Source organism: Brassica rapa, chromosome A02, assembly GCF_000309985.2.
Source record: "Brassica rapa cultivar Chiifu-401-42 chromosome A02, CAAS_Brap_v3.01, whole genome shotgun sequence".
NCBI lineage: Eukaryota > Viridiplantae > Streptophyta > Magnoliopsida > Brassicales > Brassicaceae > Brassica > Brassica rapa.
This window is the reverse complement of record NC_024796.2, coordinates 15,060,915-15,081,356: the sequence shown is the minus strand read 5'-3', so window position 1 is coordinate 15,081,356 and position 20,442 is coordinate 15,060,915. Positions and strand designations below refer to the sequence as shown.

General features: G+C 34.6%; 2 protein-coding genes and 1 long non-coding RNA gene across 55 annotated transcripts; 2 read left to right on the top strand and 1 right to left on the bottom strand.

Moving 5' to 3' along the window:
• Positions 1–1,031: 1,031 nt before the first annotated feature.
• On the bottom strand, positions 1,032–2,094 carry LOC103853182 (UPF0678 fatty acid-binding protein-like protein At1g79260). 2 transcript variants are annotated; one of them, XM_018656261.2, is made up of 5 exons: positions 1,836–2,094; positions 1,594–1,734; positions 1,455–1,523; positions 1,212–1,369; positions 1,032–1,180 (listed from the first exon to the last, which is right to left on the bottom strand). In XM_018656261.2, the coding sequence occupies exons 1-4, from the start codon at positions 1,980–1,982 to the stop codon at positions 1,250–1,252; spliced, it is 477 nt and encodes a 158-aa protein (XP_018511777.1). In that variant the 5' UTR covers positions 1,983–2,094; the 3' UTR covers positions 1,032–1,180; positions 1,212–1,249. The 2 variants fall into 2 exon arrangements, with proteins under 2 accessions (XP_018511777.1, XP_009128343.1); XM_009130095.3 differs by having other exon boundaries at positions 1,035–1,369.
• Positions 2,095–3,091: 997 nt separating this feature from the next.
• LOC103853181 (serine/threonine-protein kinase AGC1-7) lies at positions 3,092–9,004 on the top strand. Of its 3 annotated transcripts, XM_009130094.3 has the most exons (4): positions 3,092–4,320; positions 4,500–4,580; positions 4,662–5,740; positions 6,033–9,004. In XM_009130094.3, exons 2-4 carry the CDS (start codon positions 4,542–4,544, stop codon positions 6,847–6,849), a joined length of 1,935 nt encoding a protein of 644 aa, XP_009128342.1. In that variant the 5' UTR covers positions 3,092–4,320; positions 4,500–4,541; the 3' UTR covers positions 6,850–9,004. The 3 variants fall into 3 exon arrangements, with proteins under 3 accessions (XP_009128342.1, XP_033141638.1, XP_033141639.1); XM_033285747.1 differs by having other exon boundaries at positions 4,500–5,740; XM_033285748.1 differs by having other exon boundaries at positions 3,092–5,740.
• A 3,716-nt stretch (positions 9,005–12,720) lies between these two features.
• LOC103853178 lies at positions 12,721–20,354 on the top strand. Of its 50 annotated transcripts, none has more exons than XR_004455038.1 (9): positions 12,724–15,536; positions 15,797–18,069; positions 18,207–18,351; positions 18,639–18,717; positions 18,830–18,875; positions 19,037–19,097; positions 19,188–19,744; positions 19,831–19,992; positions 20,071–20,353. It is a non-coding gene; the product is annotated as an uncharacterized LOC103853178 (long non-coding RNA). The 50 variants fall into 50 exon arrangements; XR_004455042.1 differs by lacking the exon at positions 18,830–18,875 and having other exon boundaries at positions 18,207–18,717; positions 19,188–19,269; positions 19,477–19,536; positions 19,631–19,744; XR_004455041.1 differs by having other exon boundaries at positions 18,207–18,717; positions 19,188–19,269; positions 19,477–19,744.
• Positions 20,355–20,442: the final 88 nt, after the last annotated feature.

Below are 20,442 nucleotides of genomic sequence, written 5' to 3'. Positions count from 1 at the left end.
CAAAAAAAAGAGACAAACGGTATTTAGTATATAGATCCTTCCTTTGCCTATATTTTACTTAGTTATGTATCATCCTTTGTCAGAAAAATAAAATTAGTTATGTATCATCGATGTTTACAAACAAAATATGAAGAATTCATATACGCAACAATTGTTGTTTGGATTTTTTTAAAGAATGTCATTCAAAGATTGTAGATCAAGATCTCTTGCCTTTGGTGTGGTTCCATTATTGCAAGCTTCATTTTCTTTTGTATCATTAGGTGTCAACTGGCCCATTCGTATACATGACTGTATCATCCATTCAATATTTGATACGCTCCCCACCAAAATCCAGAACCATTTCATTATTATCATTTAAAATAGTGTCCACAAAATAGGTGGATATCACAATTCACAACTCCCTAAGATTTACCACCCCTACAACTTCAAGAATGAACTCCTAACTTCTCTTCGGTTGAGTGCGACTAATAAGTAAATTTTGCGTCAACGTACATTACTTATTTTAGAAAATAAAAAGTGTTATATCCATTAGTATTATATCCGAAGCGGATATTGTTTCATGATCAAGCAAAATATTTGTCAAACATCGCATAAGAAGCCAAATAAATAAAAATCTTATGAAACTATTTAAATACAATAATTCAAATCCATGGAGCGCAATAGAGTTACACGGCGCCACGTTTTGTATTTGCCGTGGCCTAAACGTGTCTGCTTCACACTTATATGATTTTGTATGTATGTATTGATTGAGTTTCTGTCTTTATATGTGATTACGTATGAATACCAAGTTAATAAGATTGCATATGGAAATTGACCAACAAATATAAATAGCTTTGATCAATAAAAAAAATAGCTGTGATAAATTATCTTCGTTGATTATGACTTCATCAGTATATATTTATATTTAACTTTGTTGTTATTCTTGTAAGTTTTTATAAACTGAAGACTATGTTTTAGTAATCTCCATTCTTTTTTTTTAAAACAACAGTAATTTCCATTCTTACTAAAGTCTTGAGATCAAAAGGTAGAGGTACTAAAAAAAGCGCAGAGAGAAAAGTATAATCATATGGGCTTAACGAAATACATTAGAATCAGTTTATGCTTAATGGGCCTATCAACTGATATTTAGAAAGGCCCGTTAAGCTCACAAAAAAGAGTATCAAATCAAAATGGTTGGTAAAACGGTGGTTGCGATAGAACAGAATCAGCAACAAGCGTAAGTTCGTTTGTGAGAAGAATAGCAGGGGGTTCAAAGCTTTTCGAGAGTGGCTTTGAGATGAGGTTGAAGATGATTAGTGGTTGTACTCATATGAACCACGTAGGATAGCTTCCCATCAACCAATTCAAATCCTCTGCTTGTCTCCTTCACCTGTAAATCAAACACAAATACCAAATAAAAAAAACTAAATTTAAAACATGAAGCTTTCGTCGCAGAGAGGATCATGTCTCATAACCTTGGATGCGTTTCCAATAAGCTCACTCTTGAGTGTTATCGTTTGCTTATCGACATTGTAAGCTCCTTTCTGAAAATCAATTACAATCAGAAGATATATAAGTTTGTTTATTAGATGTAAGGGTAATTCAGTCTTTTACCTGGACCTCGACGAGACCTGAGCTCTGAGCTATAACGACTTCAATGGAACCGTCTGGCTTCGGACGAAAGTAACCGCTCTCTGCGTGCATCGGGTCTCCTGTTTCCAACTTCCATGTCTTCTGGGTGTAAGCTATCACCGGCTATACAACAACAACAGTTCGATTTAAGAAGAAAGGTAATAAGACATAAAGTCAACGCAATTAGAATCGAGGAAAGGAAGGAGGAGAGAAATGATGGTTACCTTGCCGGAATGTGAGAAACGGATCTCTTCGCCGTAGCGGAAGGAAGGTATCGTTGGATATTCACCTTCGCCTTGCCCTCTCCATGTTCCCAATAGATACGATAACGGTGCCACGAAGGGGTGTATCGGCGGCGTTTCCGTCGCCATTGGTCGTCGGTTATTCTTGTTCTTGAATCTCTCTGATCTATGGACTCTAGTCCGAAGTGGAGTGTGGATCACACTCGCGTAAGCACCTGTTGTTTAGTTTATATGGTGGATACTAATCTGCTAAAGCAGGCCCGATTGTACAATAGGCTTAGACATGGGCCTTAAACTAGTTTGATAATTAATAAATACTGTTTCCAACTTGATCGGTTTAAAAATGACACAAATTGATAAAATAATAGTTTTCAGAAACTTTTATGCACATATATGTTTTCATTAAAATTATAAATTAATAATTTATATATTTTTTTTTATAAGGCAATTGTCAATAATAGCACCTTTTGAAGTTTATGTCTCAAAAATAGCACTAGAAGGAGAAAGTCACAAATATGAATTCTATTAAAGGGTAAAATATCTATATACCCTTGGTTTAAATTAAATAAACAAATTAAAATAATAAAAATAAAATAATAAAAATAATAAAATAAAAAAAAATAAATTTTTTTTATAGTTTCAGATTATATGTTTTCAGATTCGAAATTTTTATAATTTTTTTTTAAAAAAAATTTCAAATTTTTTTTTCAGATTTTTTTTTTATAATTTAAAAATACTTTTTGAAACTATTTTTAAAATTTTTATTTTTTATTTTATTATTTATTATTTATAAAATTTTAAACCCTATTCCAAAACCCCACCCCTTAACTCTAAACCCTAAGGTTTGGATTAATTAACCCTAGGGGTATAAGTGTACATTAACTCTTTAATGAAACCTATTTTTGTGACTTTGAGCCTTGAGTGCTACTTTGAGAACAAAAACTTGGTTTAATGCTATTCTAGTCTTTTTCTCTTTTTTATATTAGCACAAACAAAAAACTGTAATGTTTATTTTATATTTACAGTAGAATTCATATATGTTTGTTTCTTAACAGTTCAATATATTTTGTATAGTATTTAGTAAAATAATATTAAAAAAATAAATTTATGAAACATATTTTATATTCACCAAATAATATAATAAAAAAAAAAATTATTTTCTAGAATTTAATTAATATAAGTATATATGCTAAAATCTTTAAAATAACTTTTTTTAAAGTAACTCTATAAATTAATAATAAATAAATTTATGAAACATATTTTATATTCACCAAATAATATAATAAAAAAAAATAATTTATTTTCTAGAATTTAATTAATATAAGTATATATGCTAAAATCTTTAAAATAACTTTTTTTTTAAAGTAACTCTATAAATTAATAAAATGCTGTAGTCTCAACATTATTAATTTATATATTTTTACTGTATATCACATCCTAAAACTTAAAATGTTAGTATACAAAAAAATCAAATATTTTCTTAAACATCTTTTCTATATCTCCCTCTTAATTTATCAATTAAAATATTTTGACATTAGTTTTTCAGTTTTTTAGCTTATGATATCAAAAATATTTTTTTTATCATGACACAAACAACTTATATTAAATCTATAACTTTTGAAAGTTTGGTATTATTTTTATGTATACCATTGTTACAAAATCAAAATATATTTAATAATCTTCTTAATTTCTAATGAATTTCATCAATGAAATTTTTCAAAGACGTAAATACTTTATTTTATCTAAGATATTAAAAATAAGGTTTGTTTTATTTATGACACAAATAATTCATATCCAATCTAAAACTATATAAGGTTGATGTAAATTCTGTATACCGAACTTTTTCAAATATTATTAACCTTAGCGATTCAAACTCAAACCAAAGTTTTAAAAATTCAAGTCAGAACTTAATTTGATTTCTGATAAAAATTGATGGGAATAGATCATTACATGACCATAAATTTTGGGAAAAAAAATGAAGAAAACAAAACCCGATAGAAATCCAATTACGTTATTGTTAACTCCAGAACTAGCAATAATATATTCTGAATATGATAGCATGAATATATATATACAGAAAAAGATGATAAAACTTTGGAAGTACAAATTGATAGAAAATTAAATGGTATAATTGGAGAAAAACAAATACAGAAAGGAAAGAGATAATCAAGGGGAGAACACAATTTTCCTTTGCCTTCAAATGTATTGAAGGGACCTTTTCCTCCCTTCACTTCTCCACTTTCTTTGGGAACACAGAAAATACTTTCTCTCCATCCATTTCTCTTCCTCTATTTTCTTAATTAATCAATGTCTCTTTTTTTTTCATAATATCCACCTTATCTCTTCGTTCCAAGACAACAATTCTCATGTTCCCACAAAAAGAAACTAGAATAATTCATTAGAAGTTTACTTTTTCCTGTAAAATTTGCTTCATCTCCATGGTTTCCCCAATCTTCAGACATGGAAGGTAAGTTGTTACAATCTCCCTGCCAATACATATACATACCTACCTTGACGTGCATACCAATCTTCTAGCTAGTTTCTTTTCAACAAGACATGAGGGAGGCTTTTAATATTCGTCCATATATGGATGATTAAGGACTCGACTCCAATTGAGAAAGCTTTAATCTATATACATTGAAACAGGTTTCTCTGACCTGGAATACTTGTCTTGCCTTATCTCTAGCAATGTTGTCGAAGCGCGGAAAGAAGCTTGACTCCTCTGAGGTAGGTACATGCGAGGCTGCCCTAAGTACAATGATATATGTATTTCCAACTGAAATGTTATTTTTCTATTTTCTTGTGCAGTCAAGTCATCATGTCTCGTCCTTGGGGCCAAAAGAATCAGCTAATCTTACGGATTATCCACCATTAAATATCATTCATCCAACTCCACAACCACGCAGAGAGATGCAGAAGCCATTGTTTGATCATAAAAAGATGGAAAATCTTATACAAACAGAGCCTGCTGGGTCCAACAGTCACTACTGTCCTCTCCCCAGTAAAAAAGTCTCATCCTCCACAACTACACAAAGAGATGCAGAAGCCATTGTTCATCAATCTCCACAACCACGCAAAGAGATGCAGAAGCCATTGTTCGACCCCAAGAAGATGGAAAATCTTGTAAAACCAGAGCCGACTGGGTTCAGTAATCACCACCGTCCTGTCCCCAGCCCAAAAATTCCATCCAGTACCACACAAAGAGATGCAGCAACCATTGTTCATCAATCTCCACAACCACACAAAGAGATACATAAGACATCGTTCGATCCCAAGAAGCTGGACAATCTTACAAAACCAGAGCCCGCTGGGTTCAGCAATCACCACCGTCCTATGCCCAGTCCAAAAATCCCATCATCACCTGGTTCCAACATGACCGAGTCACAACTGGTCAATACATCAAACTCAAACACCAAACCAAACAACAATAGTAACAGCAGTAGCAACATGAGTTCAAGAAATAACAGCATCGAGAGCACTTCCTCTAACCCCTCTAAGCCACACACAGGTGGTGACATCAGGTGGGACGCTGTGAACATGTTGACCTCTAAAGGAGTCCAGCTCGGGATCAGCGACTTCCGGCTTCTGAAACGGCTCGGTTATGGAGACATTGGGAGTGTTTACCTAGTTGAGCTCAGAGGGACTAACACATTTTTTGCCATGAAAGTGATGGACAAGGCTTCCTTGGTTAGTAGGAACAAGCTGTTGCGAGCTCAAACAGAGAGAGAGATTTTATCTCAGCTTGATCACCCGTTCTTGCCCACATTATACTCCCATTTCGAGACTGACAAAGTCTATTGCCTGGTCATGGAGTTCTGCGGGGGTGGCAATCTCTATTCCTTGAGACAGAAGCAACCCAACAAATGGTTTACTGAAGACGCCGCGAGGTTAGTATGTAAATCAAATTGGTTGCCGGGTGTCCGGATGGGTGTTCGGGTATCCATTCGGTTTATTTCTGTTCAGGTTTCGTTTTTTGGTGCTAGAAACTTAAGCTTCATTCGGTAGTTATAAATTTCGGTTCAGGTTCATCGCAGATTCGGTTTAGGTTCGGTATTTAATCAGAGTTTGGTACTATTTTTCCAGAGTAGATTCGGTTTGATTTTCCGGATCGGAATATTTTGCCCAGCTCTAGTTGGAAGACGAAGAACTTACAGAGTGTTGTTTTTTTGGTTCTTACAGATTGTTTGCTTCTGAAGTGCTATTGGCATTAGAGTATTTACACATGCTCGGAATCGTATACCGTGATTTGAAGCCAGAGAATGTTCTGGTCAGAGACGACGGGCACATCATGCTCTCAGACTTTGATCTCTCCCTCCGATGTTCCGTTAATCCAACTCTCGTAAACTCCTCCTCTGGCGGGGGAAGCGGTCGTCCCGTCGGATTCATCGAAGAGGAATCCACAGCCCAAGCGTCCACATTCTTCCCACGTATCCTGCAATCCACGAGGAAGAATCGTAAGGCAAAATCAGACTTCGGACTATTCGTAAATGGATCAATGCCGGAGCTCATGGCAGAGCCAACAAACGTGAAATCAATGTCATTCGTGGGAACACACGAGTACTTAGCACCAGAGATCATTCGCGGAGAAGGACACGGAAGCGCCGTAGACTGGTGGACCTTAGGGATCTTCATCTACGAGCTTCTCTACGGATCGACGCCGTTTAAAGGACAAGAGAACCGCGCTACGCTCCACAATGTGATCAAACAAGCGCTGAGATTCCCAGATCTCCCCCACGTGAGCTCAGCAGCGAGGGATCTCATCAAGGGACTGTTGGTTAAGGAGCCGCAGAAACGGATCGCTTATAAACGAGGCGCGACGGAGATCAAGCAGCATCCGTTCTTCGAAGGCGTGAATTGGGCGTTGATACGGAGTGCAACGCCGTCGCACATACCGGAACCGGTGGATTTCACGGCGTTCGCAAGTAAGGGAGATGGCGGGAAGAAGAGTAACACTAATCGCAATGATCCTGACTACAATGATTTTGAATACTTTTAGCAATTTATAATGACTATACATTATACACCTCCTTTCAAACATTTAATTTAATTATTACTCTTTTTGTTGTCTTTATTTATTTAGAGTTCAATATCAAGTGTATAAAAAACAAGAATTTAATTCCAACTATTTGTAATTTTGTATATATATCAAATCAAATGCATTCATTATAGTAATTGAGGGAAATTTTCTATTAAAAAAAAGAGAAATTAGGATGTCTACCAACCATTTTTACGCTATTTTGCATACTGCCAAGAGACCACCTTTTCGACACTATTGACAATTTTGGAGGACACTGATACCCCTATGTCCGGGATGCCTAGACAAAAGCTATTTAAAAGATATCAAAAGATTTTTTTTACAGGAATTATCGGTCCAAAATTACAATCCTTGCCATGTTTATGATTCTATATTGCAATTTTTTTCTTTCTTCCATCCCATCGTATCTTCACTGAAGATCTCTCAACATCTCTCTTCCCCCATCCTCTTTCCTCTCAAAAACACCTACAATCTATGACAAACCTAAGATTTTCTAACTTGAGACCAAATGGAAGACGATGAACACTGAGCTCCACAACTTCTCATTCCGGAGAGAATTTTCGCCGTTCGTGAAGAAGAACGAATCAGAGTGAGGGTACCAAACTCTCTCTCCCTTAAATCGCTTTGTTCTTATTTGTTTAGAACATAGACCAGTTCCAAGATCGAATCGTCTACCTAAAGAACAATGCTGTAGATGGAGAATAACAACTCAGAAAGCCCACCTTGTCTGATCCTGGAGAGTTTCTTCTCTCTCGTTGATTAGCCTATCGGTGTTAGAGTGATGCCGTACAACGAACCTTTCGCAGTCAGGCAGATCCTCAGCACCACCGACGCCGACTAAGTTAAAACTCCAAATGATAAAGTGAAACCAAAAGATTAGAAAAAAATATTTACAAGTTACTCAACAATTACAAAAATATCTCAGTCCAAAAACTATTTGAATCCATGCTAAATGTTTTCGTAACCGTCTACAAAAACGGACATCATCCGCAACTAAAAATACAATATTTTGCTTAGTTGGATAAACAATGAAAACCACATGCACAAGCAGATTGTTAAAACTATTGTCCAACTAATATATTTTGTAATTGGCTTAACAAAATTGTTGTCCAGCTAATATTATATTTTACATATCTAATATTTTTTATTGATAGCTAACATTACTTTTAGCTGAGCTTTGAAAGTTTTAACTGATAATAATACTTTTAAAATATATATTTTAGTTTTGTTGAAGATAATATATTCTTAAAAGGACCTGTATTTTTTAGCCGATTATGTATAAAAATGTAATTATTTACATGCACGACACGACACGACAAAATGTAATTAGTTACCATTGTCCGACTAATATAAATTGTAACTGGTTGTTGTCCAACTAATAATATTCTTACACATCTAACATTTCTCTTTGATAGTTAACATTATGTTTAACTGATCTTTGAAAGTTTTAACCGGATTATGTTTAACTAATTTTGTTGAAGATAATAATATATTGAAAAGGACATGTATTTTTTAGCCGATTATGAATTTATACATAATTATTTACATTATCTACAGATGATATTTCTAATTGGAAGTTAAATTTCATATAACTAACATGTAACCATCATGTAATATATTAAGTCGTGTATGTAATTTTATATTGATATGCAATTTTTATATTTCATAGAGTTAATCAGAATAACAAGTAAATATGTGTTAGCAATGTAAATATGAAATTAGCCGTCTATTTTTCCAATAACAAGTAAATAATGTGTTATCAGTATAAATATAAAACTAGCTGTCAACATTTTGGTATTAGCCGCTGTTTTTTTTACATGATCTCTGTTTATATTTCCTCGATCTACCTCTTCTCTTTTTCACCCGGTCATTTCCATGTTCATGTTCAAGCAGTCGGCTGAGTTTTGTTGGTACTGATGCAGTGGTGGCGACTATGAGCTTGTGGGCTTGTAAAAAGCGGTTACATCAGTTGTTTGGGATTGTGGTGATGAGTGGTTGGGTATGATTAAGTGATTATGTAAAGAAAGGAAACAGAGAAAAAAGTACAAAAACTTATGAGCTCATGAGTTTGTTTGGAACTCATATCTCCCCTGATTTTGTTTAGTTCATTGGCAAAGTAAAAAAGAAACAGAAGAAGAAAGTAGAGATAGAAGCCAACGATAATGAGAGAGAAAGAAATATAATTTTTTCTTAAGTTTATATATCGAACAAGATATGAGCCCGTTGCGTTGCAACGTTTTTTTATGTTTTAATTTAATAAAAATCACAAAATAATAAATCATATTATTACAGTTTTATTATTGTTTTTTTTTGCATATATTGTTTGAGATTTATTTTATAATTTAAACCCGTTTTCAGTGGGGTGTTCAATCCGGATATCGGTTCGGTTTCGGTTTGGTTTTTACGGTTTTTCGGTATTTAGGTTAGTAAAATATAACTACCATTCTAAATCCATATTTACTTCGGTTCGGTTTATATACCGTGGATTTTCGGTTTATTCGGTTTTATACCAAAACATAATTATTTATTTTGGGATCATATTATATAAATTTTAGAGTCATATTGCCATCCAGTAATTTATTAAAAAAATATTATATTTTCAAATAAAAGAACAAAAAAAAATGCGTATAACTTTAGATGAAATAATCAAATCTAGAATTAAAATCAAAGCTCGGAATTTTGAAAATAAAAATAAAAAACAAAAGAGAAGTATGAAAGAAAAGTTTTTCCACTCTTCCATATTTAGTGTTCATCAAAGTCATGCTTCTTCGAGTGAAACTCTGTTCGTTTATAAATAAGAAAAAAGTTGTGAAGAATTTTTTCTAGTTATTATCCATCAAATTTATAACTTTTGCTTCAATTTAATCAATGTTAAAAGAAAGCAAAATGATTAAAAGAAAGAGACAATGTGTGGAATATCCCCAATTAAAGTCCAAATTTGCTGAATGCCCATAATTATGGATAACCCAAAAAGTAGTAACTTTTTGACACTGTGCGGACGAAAATACCCTTATGCTTTGTCGAAAACAAGTAACTCTAGATCTATCAGCTAAATATTTACATAGCAGGTAACAATCTACATACCAACTAACATATCCGCTAATAATTTCAGTATCATCTAACAATCTATGTATCAAACAAATGTATCGACTAACAAATCATATATCAGTTAATGAAACTATTAATAATTAATTAATTATCTATTAAATAGCTCCAAATCTATTTGTAACAGCTAACACTTCATGTATCGATTAAGAATCCATTAAAATCTAAATAATAACAGGTAAGTAATAAAATATCTACTAACATATATATTATCTAAAAGTTGATTGTGATTCGAAATTGGAAATATTGGAATTGGGGTGAGATAATAAGATTAGCATTATGGGTGTCAAAAGAATCAGAATATAAAAATAAAGATTTGTGTTGAATTAGAAAATGACTTGAAGAATTTGTACGAGAGAAAAAGAGATTAGAACACATAAAAGAGAGAAGAGAGAGAGATAGAGATAAGAGTATTATAGTCACTAAAAATATTAAAAAAAAACAAGGTTATATGGCAAATTACATGGGTTTCTGGGTGCATCTACGCCAATTACTCTAAAAGAAAAGACTAAGAAAATAAGAAGCCTCAGTTGCGTTTTAAGTGTTACTTTAATTATATTTTAAGTGTTTTTTCAAATTAGGATTCTTTATTACTATAAAAAATATGGTAATAATTATTAACAAAAGAATAACTTATATAACAAATCGATTTTCATGTGACGTTATAAAATATGTACATATTTATATGTTTCTACTTTTGATCGGTTTTGTTCGGTTTATTCGGTTTAATCGGTTATAAACTATACCATATCCAAATCCTACGGTTTTTATAAAATCATATCCATTCGATTTATATGATATATATCAAAACCACACTATATTGTCTATTTTGGTTTGGTTTGGTTTGGTTTTACCATATTGGACATGCCACTTTTTACACATAAGTTCAAGTTAATATTTGTATTTTATAATCATGGTGCATAGATGAATTGTTATAAACTTTGTACTTCGGATTAGAGAAAATACTATACCGAAACATTTAAATTGAACACAACCCGGAAAAAGAAATTGAATGAAAATTAAAAAGAAATGAAAGTCAAATACACCAATCGAGTTAATGACAACATTATACATGTTGTTATGTACTAATTTAAAGTTTTATTAAATATGTCTTTAAATTTTTATTTTGCTAGGATTTTTATAAAAATGAAAACATTCTATTTACAATTTTGTTTAAAATTTTAGAAAAGGAAAATTATTGTAATATAACCTATTACAATTATCTTCTCTTTAAAATTTCGGAAAAAAATAAAAATGCGATCAAATAATTATTTTTCGTTATTAATAAATATTTTTAAAATTACTATTTTAACAATTCGTATCAATACAAATTTTACACTTCTTTTGTTAATTAAATACTTTTTATTATCATGTTCATCATTAAATACTCTCTTAAAAATATTATCAAATAAATTTGTACAATTCTCTTTTGGTTAGGACTTAAAAATATGATACAAATTTCTTTTGTTTAGAATTTTTATTTATAAAAAGGAAAATAGTTATCAAATATTCTTTTACAGTTTTTTTTAGGATTTTAGAAAAATAAATTAATATTACATAATCTTTTATAATTATATTTTGAATAGGATTTAGAAAAATAAAAATTTTATCAAATAATTATTTCCAGTTAATATCAACTGTTTTTAAAGGTTGCCATTTTCAAAATTACTTTTTACTATCTTATTATATATATCTTTAATCAATATATATTTAAACACATGTCACAATATTAGAAGGAAAATTAGTATCAAATAATCTTTTGCAATTATCTTTTGATTAGGATTCTGAAAAAAGAAAATTACTATTAAGTAATATTTATAGTTCTTTTTAATAAAATTTGTTATTGTTAATATCTTAGTATATATATTTTTAATTATGAGATAGATTAATATATATTTTTAATTATGAAATAAATTAACACATGTCAAAATCTTAAATATATAATTATCATGTGTCGTGATCATGTTAATTAGCAATTTTGAAGAACCAAACTTTATATAATAAAATGGCTGAATTTGCTCTGACAAAATCTTTACAGAATCTTTGAGAGATCTTCATGCTAACTACAAACCTACAATTTTAAACCAGAAGAAACCTTCGCCAAGGCTTTGGAGGTAATTTTGTATGTTCTCACACCATAATAACATCTAATTTTTTTTCACTGTTTTTAGCATTTTCCTAGTATCATTATCTTTTATTGGGTTTCAGCAAATTATCCCTTAAAAACATGTATTTAATTCCACCTATCCACCATCTTTAATTTTGTGTATATATCAAATCAAAAACATATAAACAACTAATTTGTTTTTTTGTCACTAACAAATAATTTTGTATTTTTTGCATGAAAAAAACTGTTATTTAATTACTAAAATAAATAAATAAAATCACAAACTCTTTATTAAATTTAAAATATTTAAATTTGTGTTAACCATGATAATTTAGATATTGTTTTTTCTTATGGCGCTAAGGCTTAAACACTGTTGAATATATATAGCTGGGCCGGACATGAAATATACTTTGTTAGAGAAATAAAGAAAAAAAGGAAATAAAAGTTAGATGAATCTAACGGTTGAGATTTAGTAGTAAAGTCATCGAAGGACAACTGGATCCAGGTCAAAGATGTTAGGCTACCGAGTTTAGACTCTTAATCTTAACCGTTGGAATCAACTTGATTAATATATCCACCGTCGATTGCTTTTGTGCCTCTCATCTATAAATAAAGATTTCCTCTTTGAGAATTCTTATCTCCCACGGTAGCCTCTCCTCTCGACGCGTAATCGCGGGTGATATTCTTCTGAACGCGTCTCTTGTCTTTTGTTTTCTGCCTTACGTGTTTGGCCCTCTTGTTTTGTTATCTACGTCGTCTCGCAGGAGGATGTTTCAACGCGATTTCTTGGACCGATCATCGCTAGGGTTTTCACTTTCCACGGATGATTCTTGATTGATTCTCTTGCCACGCGTGCGTTAGTCTTCAGGGGTTTCTCTAATCCCTTTCGTTCCTTACGTTTTTATGTTGCGATCATCGTTGCCGCTTCCGAGTTTTCTCTAGATTTCATCGGTGGACCTTTTTGTTCCATGTGATCTACTTGTCGTCTTGTTGTTTTAGATTGTGGAGGATGCTTTCTTTGATGATCGATGATGGCGTTTAGGCTTGATCGCTCTTCAAGGGTTTTCTCTTTTGGCGGTTTAGCAAGGCTTCTCTCCTTTTCCTTTTCTTTTTTTTCAAAAAAATCTTCTTACAACAGAAGGCGGTCCTGTCTTAAAGCAAAACCATGTTATTTCGTGTTGATATAGAACATGGAGGCTCTAAGAGAGAAGCAATCGGGACAGCTCTGAATAGGTTTCTCTGTTTTCTCATGCTTTACTTGTTTCCCCCATGAGAATTACTCTCTCCTTCGTTATAGGTGTGTGTCGAGGAGGATGATCTTCTATCTTAGACCGTGGAAGGGAACAATGTTTTGCGTATGATCTCGAGTTCTTGGTTATATACCCTTTCCACCTACGGATTATATCTTTTGTTGAGTATTGGTTATTGTGGAGAGGTATGATGTGTCCTCCCTGTTTTCCAGATCAGTGTACACATATTCAGATGAAGACGGATGTTAACAGATGTGATTCGATCATCGTTGCCACTTCTAAGTTCCATGTGATCTACTTTCCTTTTTGTTGTTTTAGATTTGCGAGAGATGCTTGCTTTAATCCATGATGGCTGTTTTGGGTTGATCGTTCTTCACGCGCTTTCTACAGGGCTTCTGTCTTTTTCCTATTTTTTAAATTCCTTATTACACAAGCCGGTCCTTTTTTTTCCCCTTTCTTAAGCGAAACATGTTTTTCGTTTTGGTATAGAACATTAAGGATCCAAGAAAGAAAGGCAATCTGGATGGCTCCTGATCAATCTTCTTCCCGGTTTTAGGTTTCTCTGATTTCTCTTTGCTAAAAGGATGGTTTGTTTACCTTTCTGGCAGATTCTTGTTACCCTTGTATTCAGTGTTTCTATGTTACTTTTAATGGAGCATCGACGAGAAACAATTTGATTTGTGGAAGGGAATGATGGTTTGCGTATAATTCCTAGTTCTTGGTTAAATCTTCTTAGCCTATGGATTACTTTTGTTTAGTATTGGCTATTGTGGGGGAGGTATGATGTGTCCTCTGTTTTTTACAGATCTGCTTTAACTAATCAACTCACTCTGTTCTTCTGCGGTCTACACACGTCCAGATGAAGGACGGATCATAACAGTTGGGTTTGTTCTTCTTTTGCTGTTTCCAAGATGGATTGCTCCACTCTGTCTATTAAAGTAGTCTTAAAGATTGTCAGTTCTATCAATTATTCAGCTTGTATCATCAGTCTGCGTTCTCCATAGATTTTGAAATGTTTTGAGGAAAGCTCTCTCGTCTATGTTACAGATGGATGCGATTTCAAAAAGAGAAAAGCAGGACTACTCTTCATGGTTTATCTGTTTTGGTTTATTCGTTCCTACTTCCTAACCACAGTATATGAATTTACAACGGTGGCTTTTCTGTTCATTCTATCTACTTCTCGTTTTAGATTGTGGAGAATGGTGGCTTTGAGCGAAGATGATTGTTAGGGTTGATCCTCTTTCACGCGTGTACAAGGGCATATGTCTTTTTTTTTTCCTACTTCAATTTCCTTATCACAGAAGCCGGTCTTTTCTCCTGTCTTCACCGAAACATGTTTTTTTCGTTTTGATATAGAAGATGGAGGCTCCAAGAGAGAAAAGCAGTGGGGGATGGCTCTGATCTACCTTTCTTATGGATGGCTCTTGATCTATACAGTCTTCTCTATGACTTTTCCCTGTTTTTGGTTACTATATTACGTATAGATGCGATCAAGTTTTCTTCGCCCTTATCCGTTTTTATTTTATTTTACAGTGTGCGTGTATTCTATGGCTTGAATGAAAATCATTTGTGCTCAAGATGGTAGCCTCTCTTTCTCTTTGAATTCAGTTTTTATTTTGGATTATTCTGTTTCGACCGGTTTGTGCATAGTCTTCTACATCCAGGGCTGTTTCAGGCTTCCACATTTGTTATCAAGTCATGAGCCACTTCTTCCATGAGATAACTGCCTATGCAAGTGATGTTATCTCCTAGATCTTTGATAGCTCCCTCAAGGATCAGTTGTCAATTAATTGGTTATGCATTATTTCTATCCTTGTTTTTGTTTTTGATTTTGTAAGCATGTTCTTGAGCTGGTCTACTTCGTCCAGCGCCACCAATTTTGAAAGTCGTTTTGTTTTGGACAGGGATCTTTGACCGTTGTATCGCAGGATGTCTTTTAGCGATTTCTTGGACAGGTCATCGTTCCTACACCAGTTTGTTCACTTTTCACATCGGTTTTAACGGGTTATTGTTTATTCTAGCGTTTGGTTTCGAGATTCCATCGGCTGGCTTTTCTGGTCATTCAGTTTTACTTTCAGGTTCTGGAATTTTAGATTCTGGAGGATGCTGTGATTGATCGGTGCTATGCTACGTCTTCAAGGGTCCTCGCTTATCTATTTCCTTCCTTACCTCCTTCCGACTCGTAGGTTTGGTTTCTTCTATAGATTGCATCTGTGGCCTTTTCTTTCTTTCTTGTGTTCTACTCTCGTTTGGTTGTTTTAGATAGTGGAAGATGCTTGATTTGTGATCCGTGGTGGCTGTTTTGGGTTGATCCTTCTTCATGCGTTTGCCCTGTTGGCGGGGGCTTCTGTCTTTTTTCATTTTTTACTATTTCTGATTTCCTGACTACACAAGCCGGTTTTTCTTTCTTATCTTAAGAGAAACATGTTTTTTCGTTTTGGTACAGAACATGGAGAGCTACCGGGATTTGTATCTGATCATTCTTCTTTCCTCGTTTTAGGTTCCTCTGTTTCCTCGTTCTATATTTTATTTCCATGAATTACTCTCTCTCTTTCTCCGTATATATGAAAGGATGATCTGTTTTCTTACCGTTGTATTTGTGGTTTCTATGTTACTCGACTTTGGTTTCCATCTTAGATCGTGAAGAATCGACGAGAAAGGATTCCCTTTGTGGATGGAAATGATGGTTTGCGCATGATTTCGATTCCTTGGTTATACCCTTTTTGCCTACGACTATTTTTGTTGAGTATTTGTTATTGTGGAGAGGTATTGTGTCTTCTGTGTGTTTTAGATCTGCTTAACCAATCAATTCACTCTGTTCCTCGGCGGTGTACGGACGTTCAGATGAAAGATGAATCATAACAGATGGGTTTGTTCTTCTTTTTGCTGTTTTCAAGATGGATTACTTCACAATTCACTCTGTCTCATAAAGTAGTTTTAAGTTTGTCAAGTTTAAGGTCCTATGATGCAGAAAACTCTCTGTCTTTTTGTTGTAGATGGTTGAGGTTTCAAAAGAGAAAATCAGCAGGCTACTACTTGGACTCTTCATGGTTTTATCTGTTTTGGTTTATTTGCTTCTCTTCTTTGCCTTTTTGATTTTTCAGTCTGCATCTATTCTATGGCTTGAATGCAAATCACTTCTCCCCCGAGATGGTAGCCTCTCTTTCTCTTTGAATTCTGTTTATTAGTATAGGAGGAGTTTGGATGATTCTGTTTCGACCTGTTGTTTATAGTCCCCTGTATCAGTACATCCTGCCCTGTTTGGCTGTTTCAAACTTCTACATAGTTGTCTCATCAAGGATGAATTTGGAGCTTCCAGTATTTGATGGATTCAGGTGTCATTATAGATTATTGCGTGTGCAAGTGAAGTTGATCTCCGAGCTCTTCAATGGTTGCCTCAAGGAGCAGTTGTCAGTTGAGGGTTATGCGCTATCTTTGCTTTTTTTATTTAATTTAGTGCATGACTACTTCTCTCCCCGGGTTAATTTGATATTTGTCAGCATGTTCTGGGCTTGGTCTATTTTCTACAGCAACCAACCATAAGGTAACGTTGAAGTTTCTTATGAGTTTTGCTCCTCCTATATATGGAAACGTTTTGTTTTGGACAATGATCTTTTGTATAGTCTCTGGTGATAAGTCGGCCGCGGGTGGATAAAGCTCAGATATCTTGGCTCTTGATCCTGTATGTTCTCTTTTTTTTTAAATGTAGCTACCATGCTTGTTCTTGTGTTTTTTTTCTTTTAGATTGTGTCCTTTGTCCTTCTTTTTGTGTTCCCAGATTTTCAGTTCATCAACCAGTTCACCCTCGTTGTACACCCATTCAAGTTGAAAGTTGATCAACAGATGGGTTTGCTCTTTTTTTTTTTGTTGTCCGGTCCTGGTTTGATTTGTCCTGTAGAGAAAGCTTTTGTATTGAATGATCTTCAACTATTCCAACGATCCTTTCCAGCGTCATCCGTGTTTTCGATTGAAGAGAAAGCAGCACTTGTCAGGGAAGGATGGTTCTCTTATAATCAGGTTTCTGGTTATGTCGGTTCTATACATCGCATTGCCTACATATTTTTTTTTACCTGAACAGCTTTTGTGGGGAATATATGATTTTTCTTTTGTTTGTTTCCAGAATCTATGCGGAGGATGATTATTTGTAAATGGGTTTGTTCTTATTATTAGTCCTTTCTGGCTCCTTTTTCTCTAATACTGTGTACGGTGGTTATTGATTGTAATAAACTATTATACCGGCTCTTTACAGTAGCAGACGTATCGCATCTTACGGATCTGTCGCCTTATTGAAGTAAGCTCTGGACTTTCTAGACCACAAGTTTGTAATTCTATAATCTTTCTTCTAGATAGGAGTTCTTTTATGGTGTGTCTGTGTCAGGAAAACTTTCAACACTTTTGATCAAACCATTGAAGGGTCGTTTTAGTGGACTGTTAAGTCTGACCTCCTCTAATGAAGAAGGCTCAAGATGGTTTGTCAATGGTCTTTTCTTCAACAGTCGTCTTTGTTAACTCTTTGGTGGTTTCTTCTCTTCTCTGATATTTTCTTTACTGCATCTCTTCTATGATATGTGTACGTCTGTTTGAGATGATGGCTTCTCTTTCCTAAGGCCAACATTATCAGTTAGTCCCTTAAGGGTCCCTAAGGAGGGGGAGGGGCCACAAAACATCAGGACCGAGGAAAAAAGAAGAGAAAAAGTCCTTAAATAAGGGACAAATGAGGTGAGTCCTTGCGAATCCTTGTACTATTCATTTGGGGACTTTCATCTGGGGACCTATTGATAATGTTGCCCTTATTTTACTTGCTGGTGGAACTCATTATGGAGTAATTAAAGGGAAAGTAAATTAATGTTGTCCAGGAACTTTGGATTGTTACCTTCCCTGTTGGTTTGTGTTTACTATTATTGTTTGCTGGGCAGTAAGCTTCAGGTTCCTTCTTCCTCGTTTTTTTGGGAGGCTTCATTGATATTTGGGAACACGCTAACGTTGCTTCGGTGAGACAAGGTAGCGTTGAAGTTGTTCTGAGTTTTGATCTTCCTTTTTGTTATGGAGATGTTTTGCTTTGGATACCCTTTTCTACAGTTGAGTCTGGTGATTGGTTGGCTTTGAGGGAAGAAAGCTTCGGGTTCCTCACTGCCTTGAAGTCACTGGCTTGCTGCAAGAAGTTGTATTTAGTCTGACGGTTTTCTCGGCCTTGTTCCCTTTGTTTCCTATTTTGCTAGGCTACTTATCTTGGGGGTTTATTAGTTGATAGTTGATATTGGTAACACTTGTTTTGCTGCTCTCTGAAGGTTAATAAATATCTGCTAAAGGAAGGTTTTGAGGATGCAATACAATGTATTTCAGTTTTTTTTGCTCCAGGGAGTCAAGGTAACGTTGAAGTTCTTCCGAGTCCTATTCCTCGTTTTTTTTGTTATGGAAACGCTTTGCTTTGGACAAAATCTTCTACAGTTCAGTAGTCTGGTGTTTTGTTGGCTTTAAGGGAAGTAAGCTATGGGTTCATCATTGGTTTCACAAGAGAGTCTCTGGTTAGTTAATTTTGTTGGCTAGCCTTCACCGGAAGTAAGCTTAGCTTCTTCGGGTTTGTCAGTCCCCATCCTCTCTTTCCTTGTCCTGATTTTTTGAATTCTCGAGTTACACGTTCTTTGGCTCACGGAAGGGTAATGTAGTAATGTGTATTTGCTATTAGATTTGGAGGATGGAATATCATGGATATTTGAGATTTGCTCTTTCCTTGAGATAGTGACAAGGTAACATTGAATGGCCTCTTTGAGATTTGCTCTTTCCTTTCTTTCTGATATGAAAACATCTTGCTCTGGACACTCTTCTATTGGATATAGTCTTCGGTGATTTGATATGGCTGGGATGGATGAAGCTCAAATACGGTGGCGTTTGCTTCTGTATATGTTGACTACTCTGAAGGTGTTTACCAAGAAGCTGGTGCCTTTTTTGTCTTCCTCTAGGTTTGCAGTAATATCACGTAGCCAGTATCATCTTAGTACATCTGTTTTGTATTTGGTTTTGTGGAAGAGTTTCGCTCTCGACATGATGCTCTTTTCTTGTGCACTACTACTGCATGGTTTCATCATTTGCCTCGTTTTTTTTCTGGTTTGATGGATGGTAACACAGGGCATATGAATCTCGCCTTTGTCAGAATATGGTCGGAAGTGTGTCCTAGCGACTGTGAGGGTACGGTGTGCCATTCATGTACTTGTGCAGATTTTCTTTACACTGCGCTTTGTTTCAACAGTGTGCCGCTAGACCTTTTTTTGGTGTCTTCCAGTCGCAGAGCTTTGCCCACCAGACCCGAGATTGTAGCTCTAATGGAGAAGTGTGGGGGTATGGGTTTATGATGACATGCTCCAAGATATCAAAACACGTTTTCTCCTCCAATATGGTAAGCAGAGAATCTTTCTTTTGTCCTTGTATCTCATGTTTGCATTTTCAACATTTAAAATGCAACTTCTATACAACCAATACCAGCAACGGAGAGAGAGCAGAACAAGGAAGGATGTTCGATGGACTTCACTACCTCCCATAGCTGATAGCTTCGCCAGGATGCTTATCATCTGAAATCGTTACGGCTTCGGTTTTGTACTAGCTTTCTAGTTGAGCTCAACAGAAACAGTTTGGAAAGGAAGGCAGGTACCATTTCGATGCAGTACTATCTCAATAAGATTTCTCCTCTTGGATCAGTCTTCCTGATATTTTTCCATGGTGCAGCAAGAGGCCTTGGAAACTTACGTAGCCTAAACCTCACAAGCTGCAAGCACCCAACCCAGTTTCCAGACCTTCTGAAGGCGACTAATCTTGAGGCTGTTAAACCCTCCAGTTATTTTAACTGGGAAGTATGACAGAACAAAGACGAAGCTGCAATACAATAAGCAGGAGGACTTTGGACCTTCGGTGTCACCGCTACTGGCTAGATCTCTTTTTCTATACTACTGTAAATATATGGTCTATGTTGATGTATAAATATTTCAGTCAATGAAGCATATAGCCTACTTTTGGTTTCAAAGATTAAAAAAAAAAAAACCCAACTGGTATTATATGTCATCTATTCATTGAAATGCCTATTAAAGAATAAACTAAAAA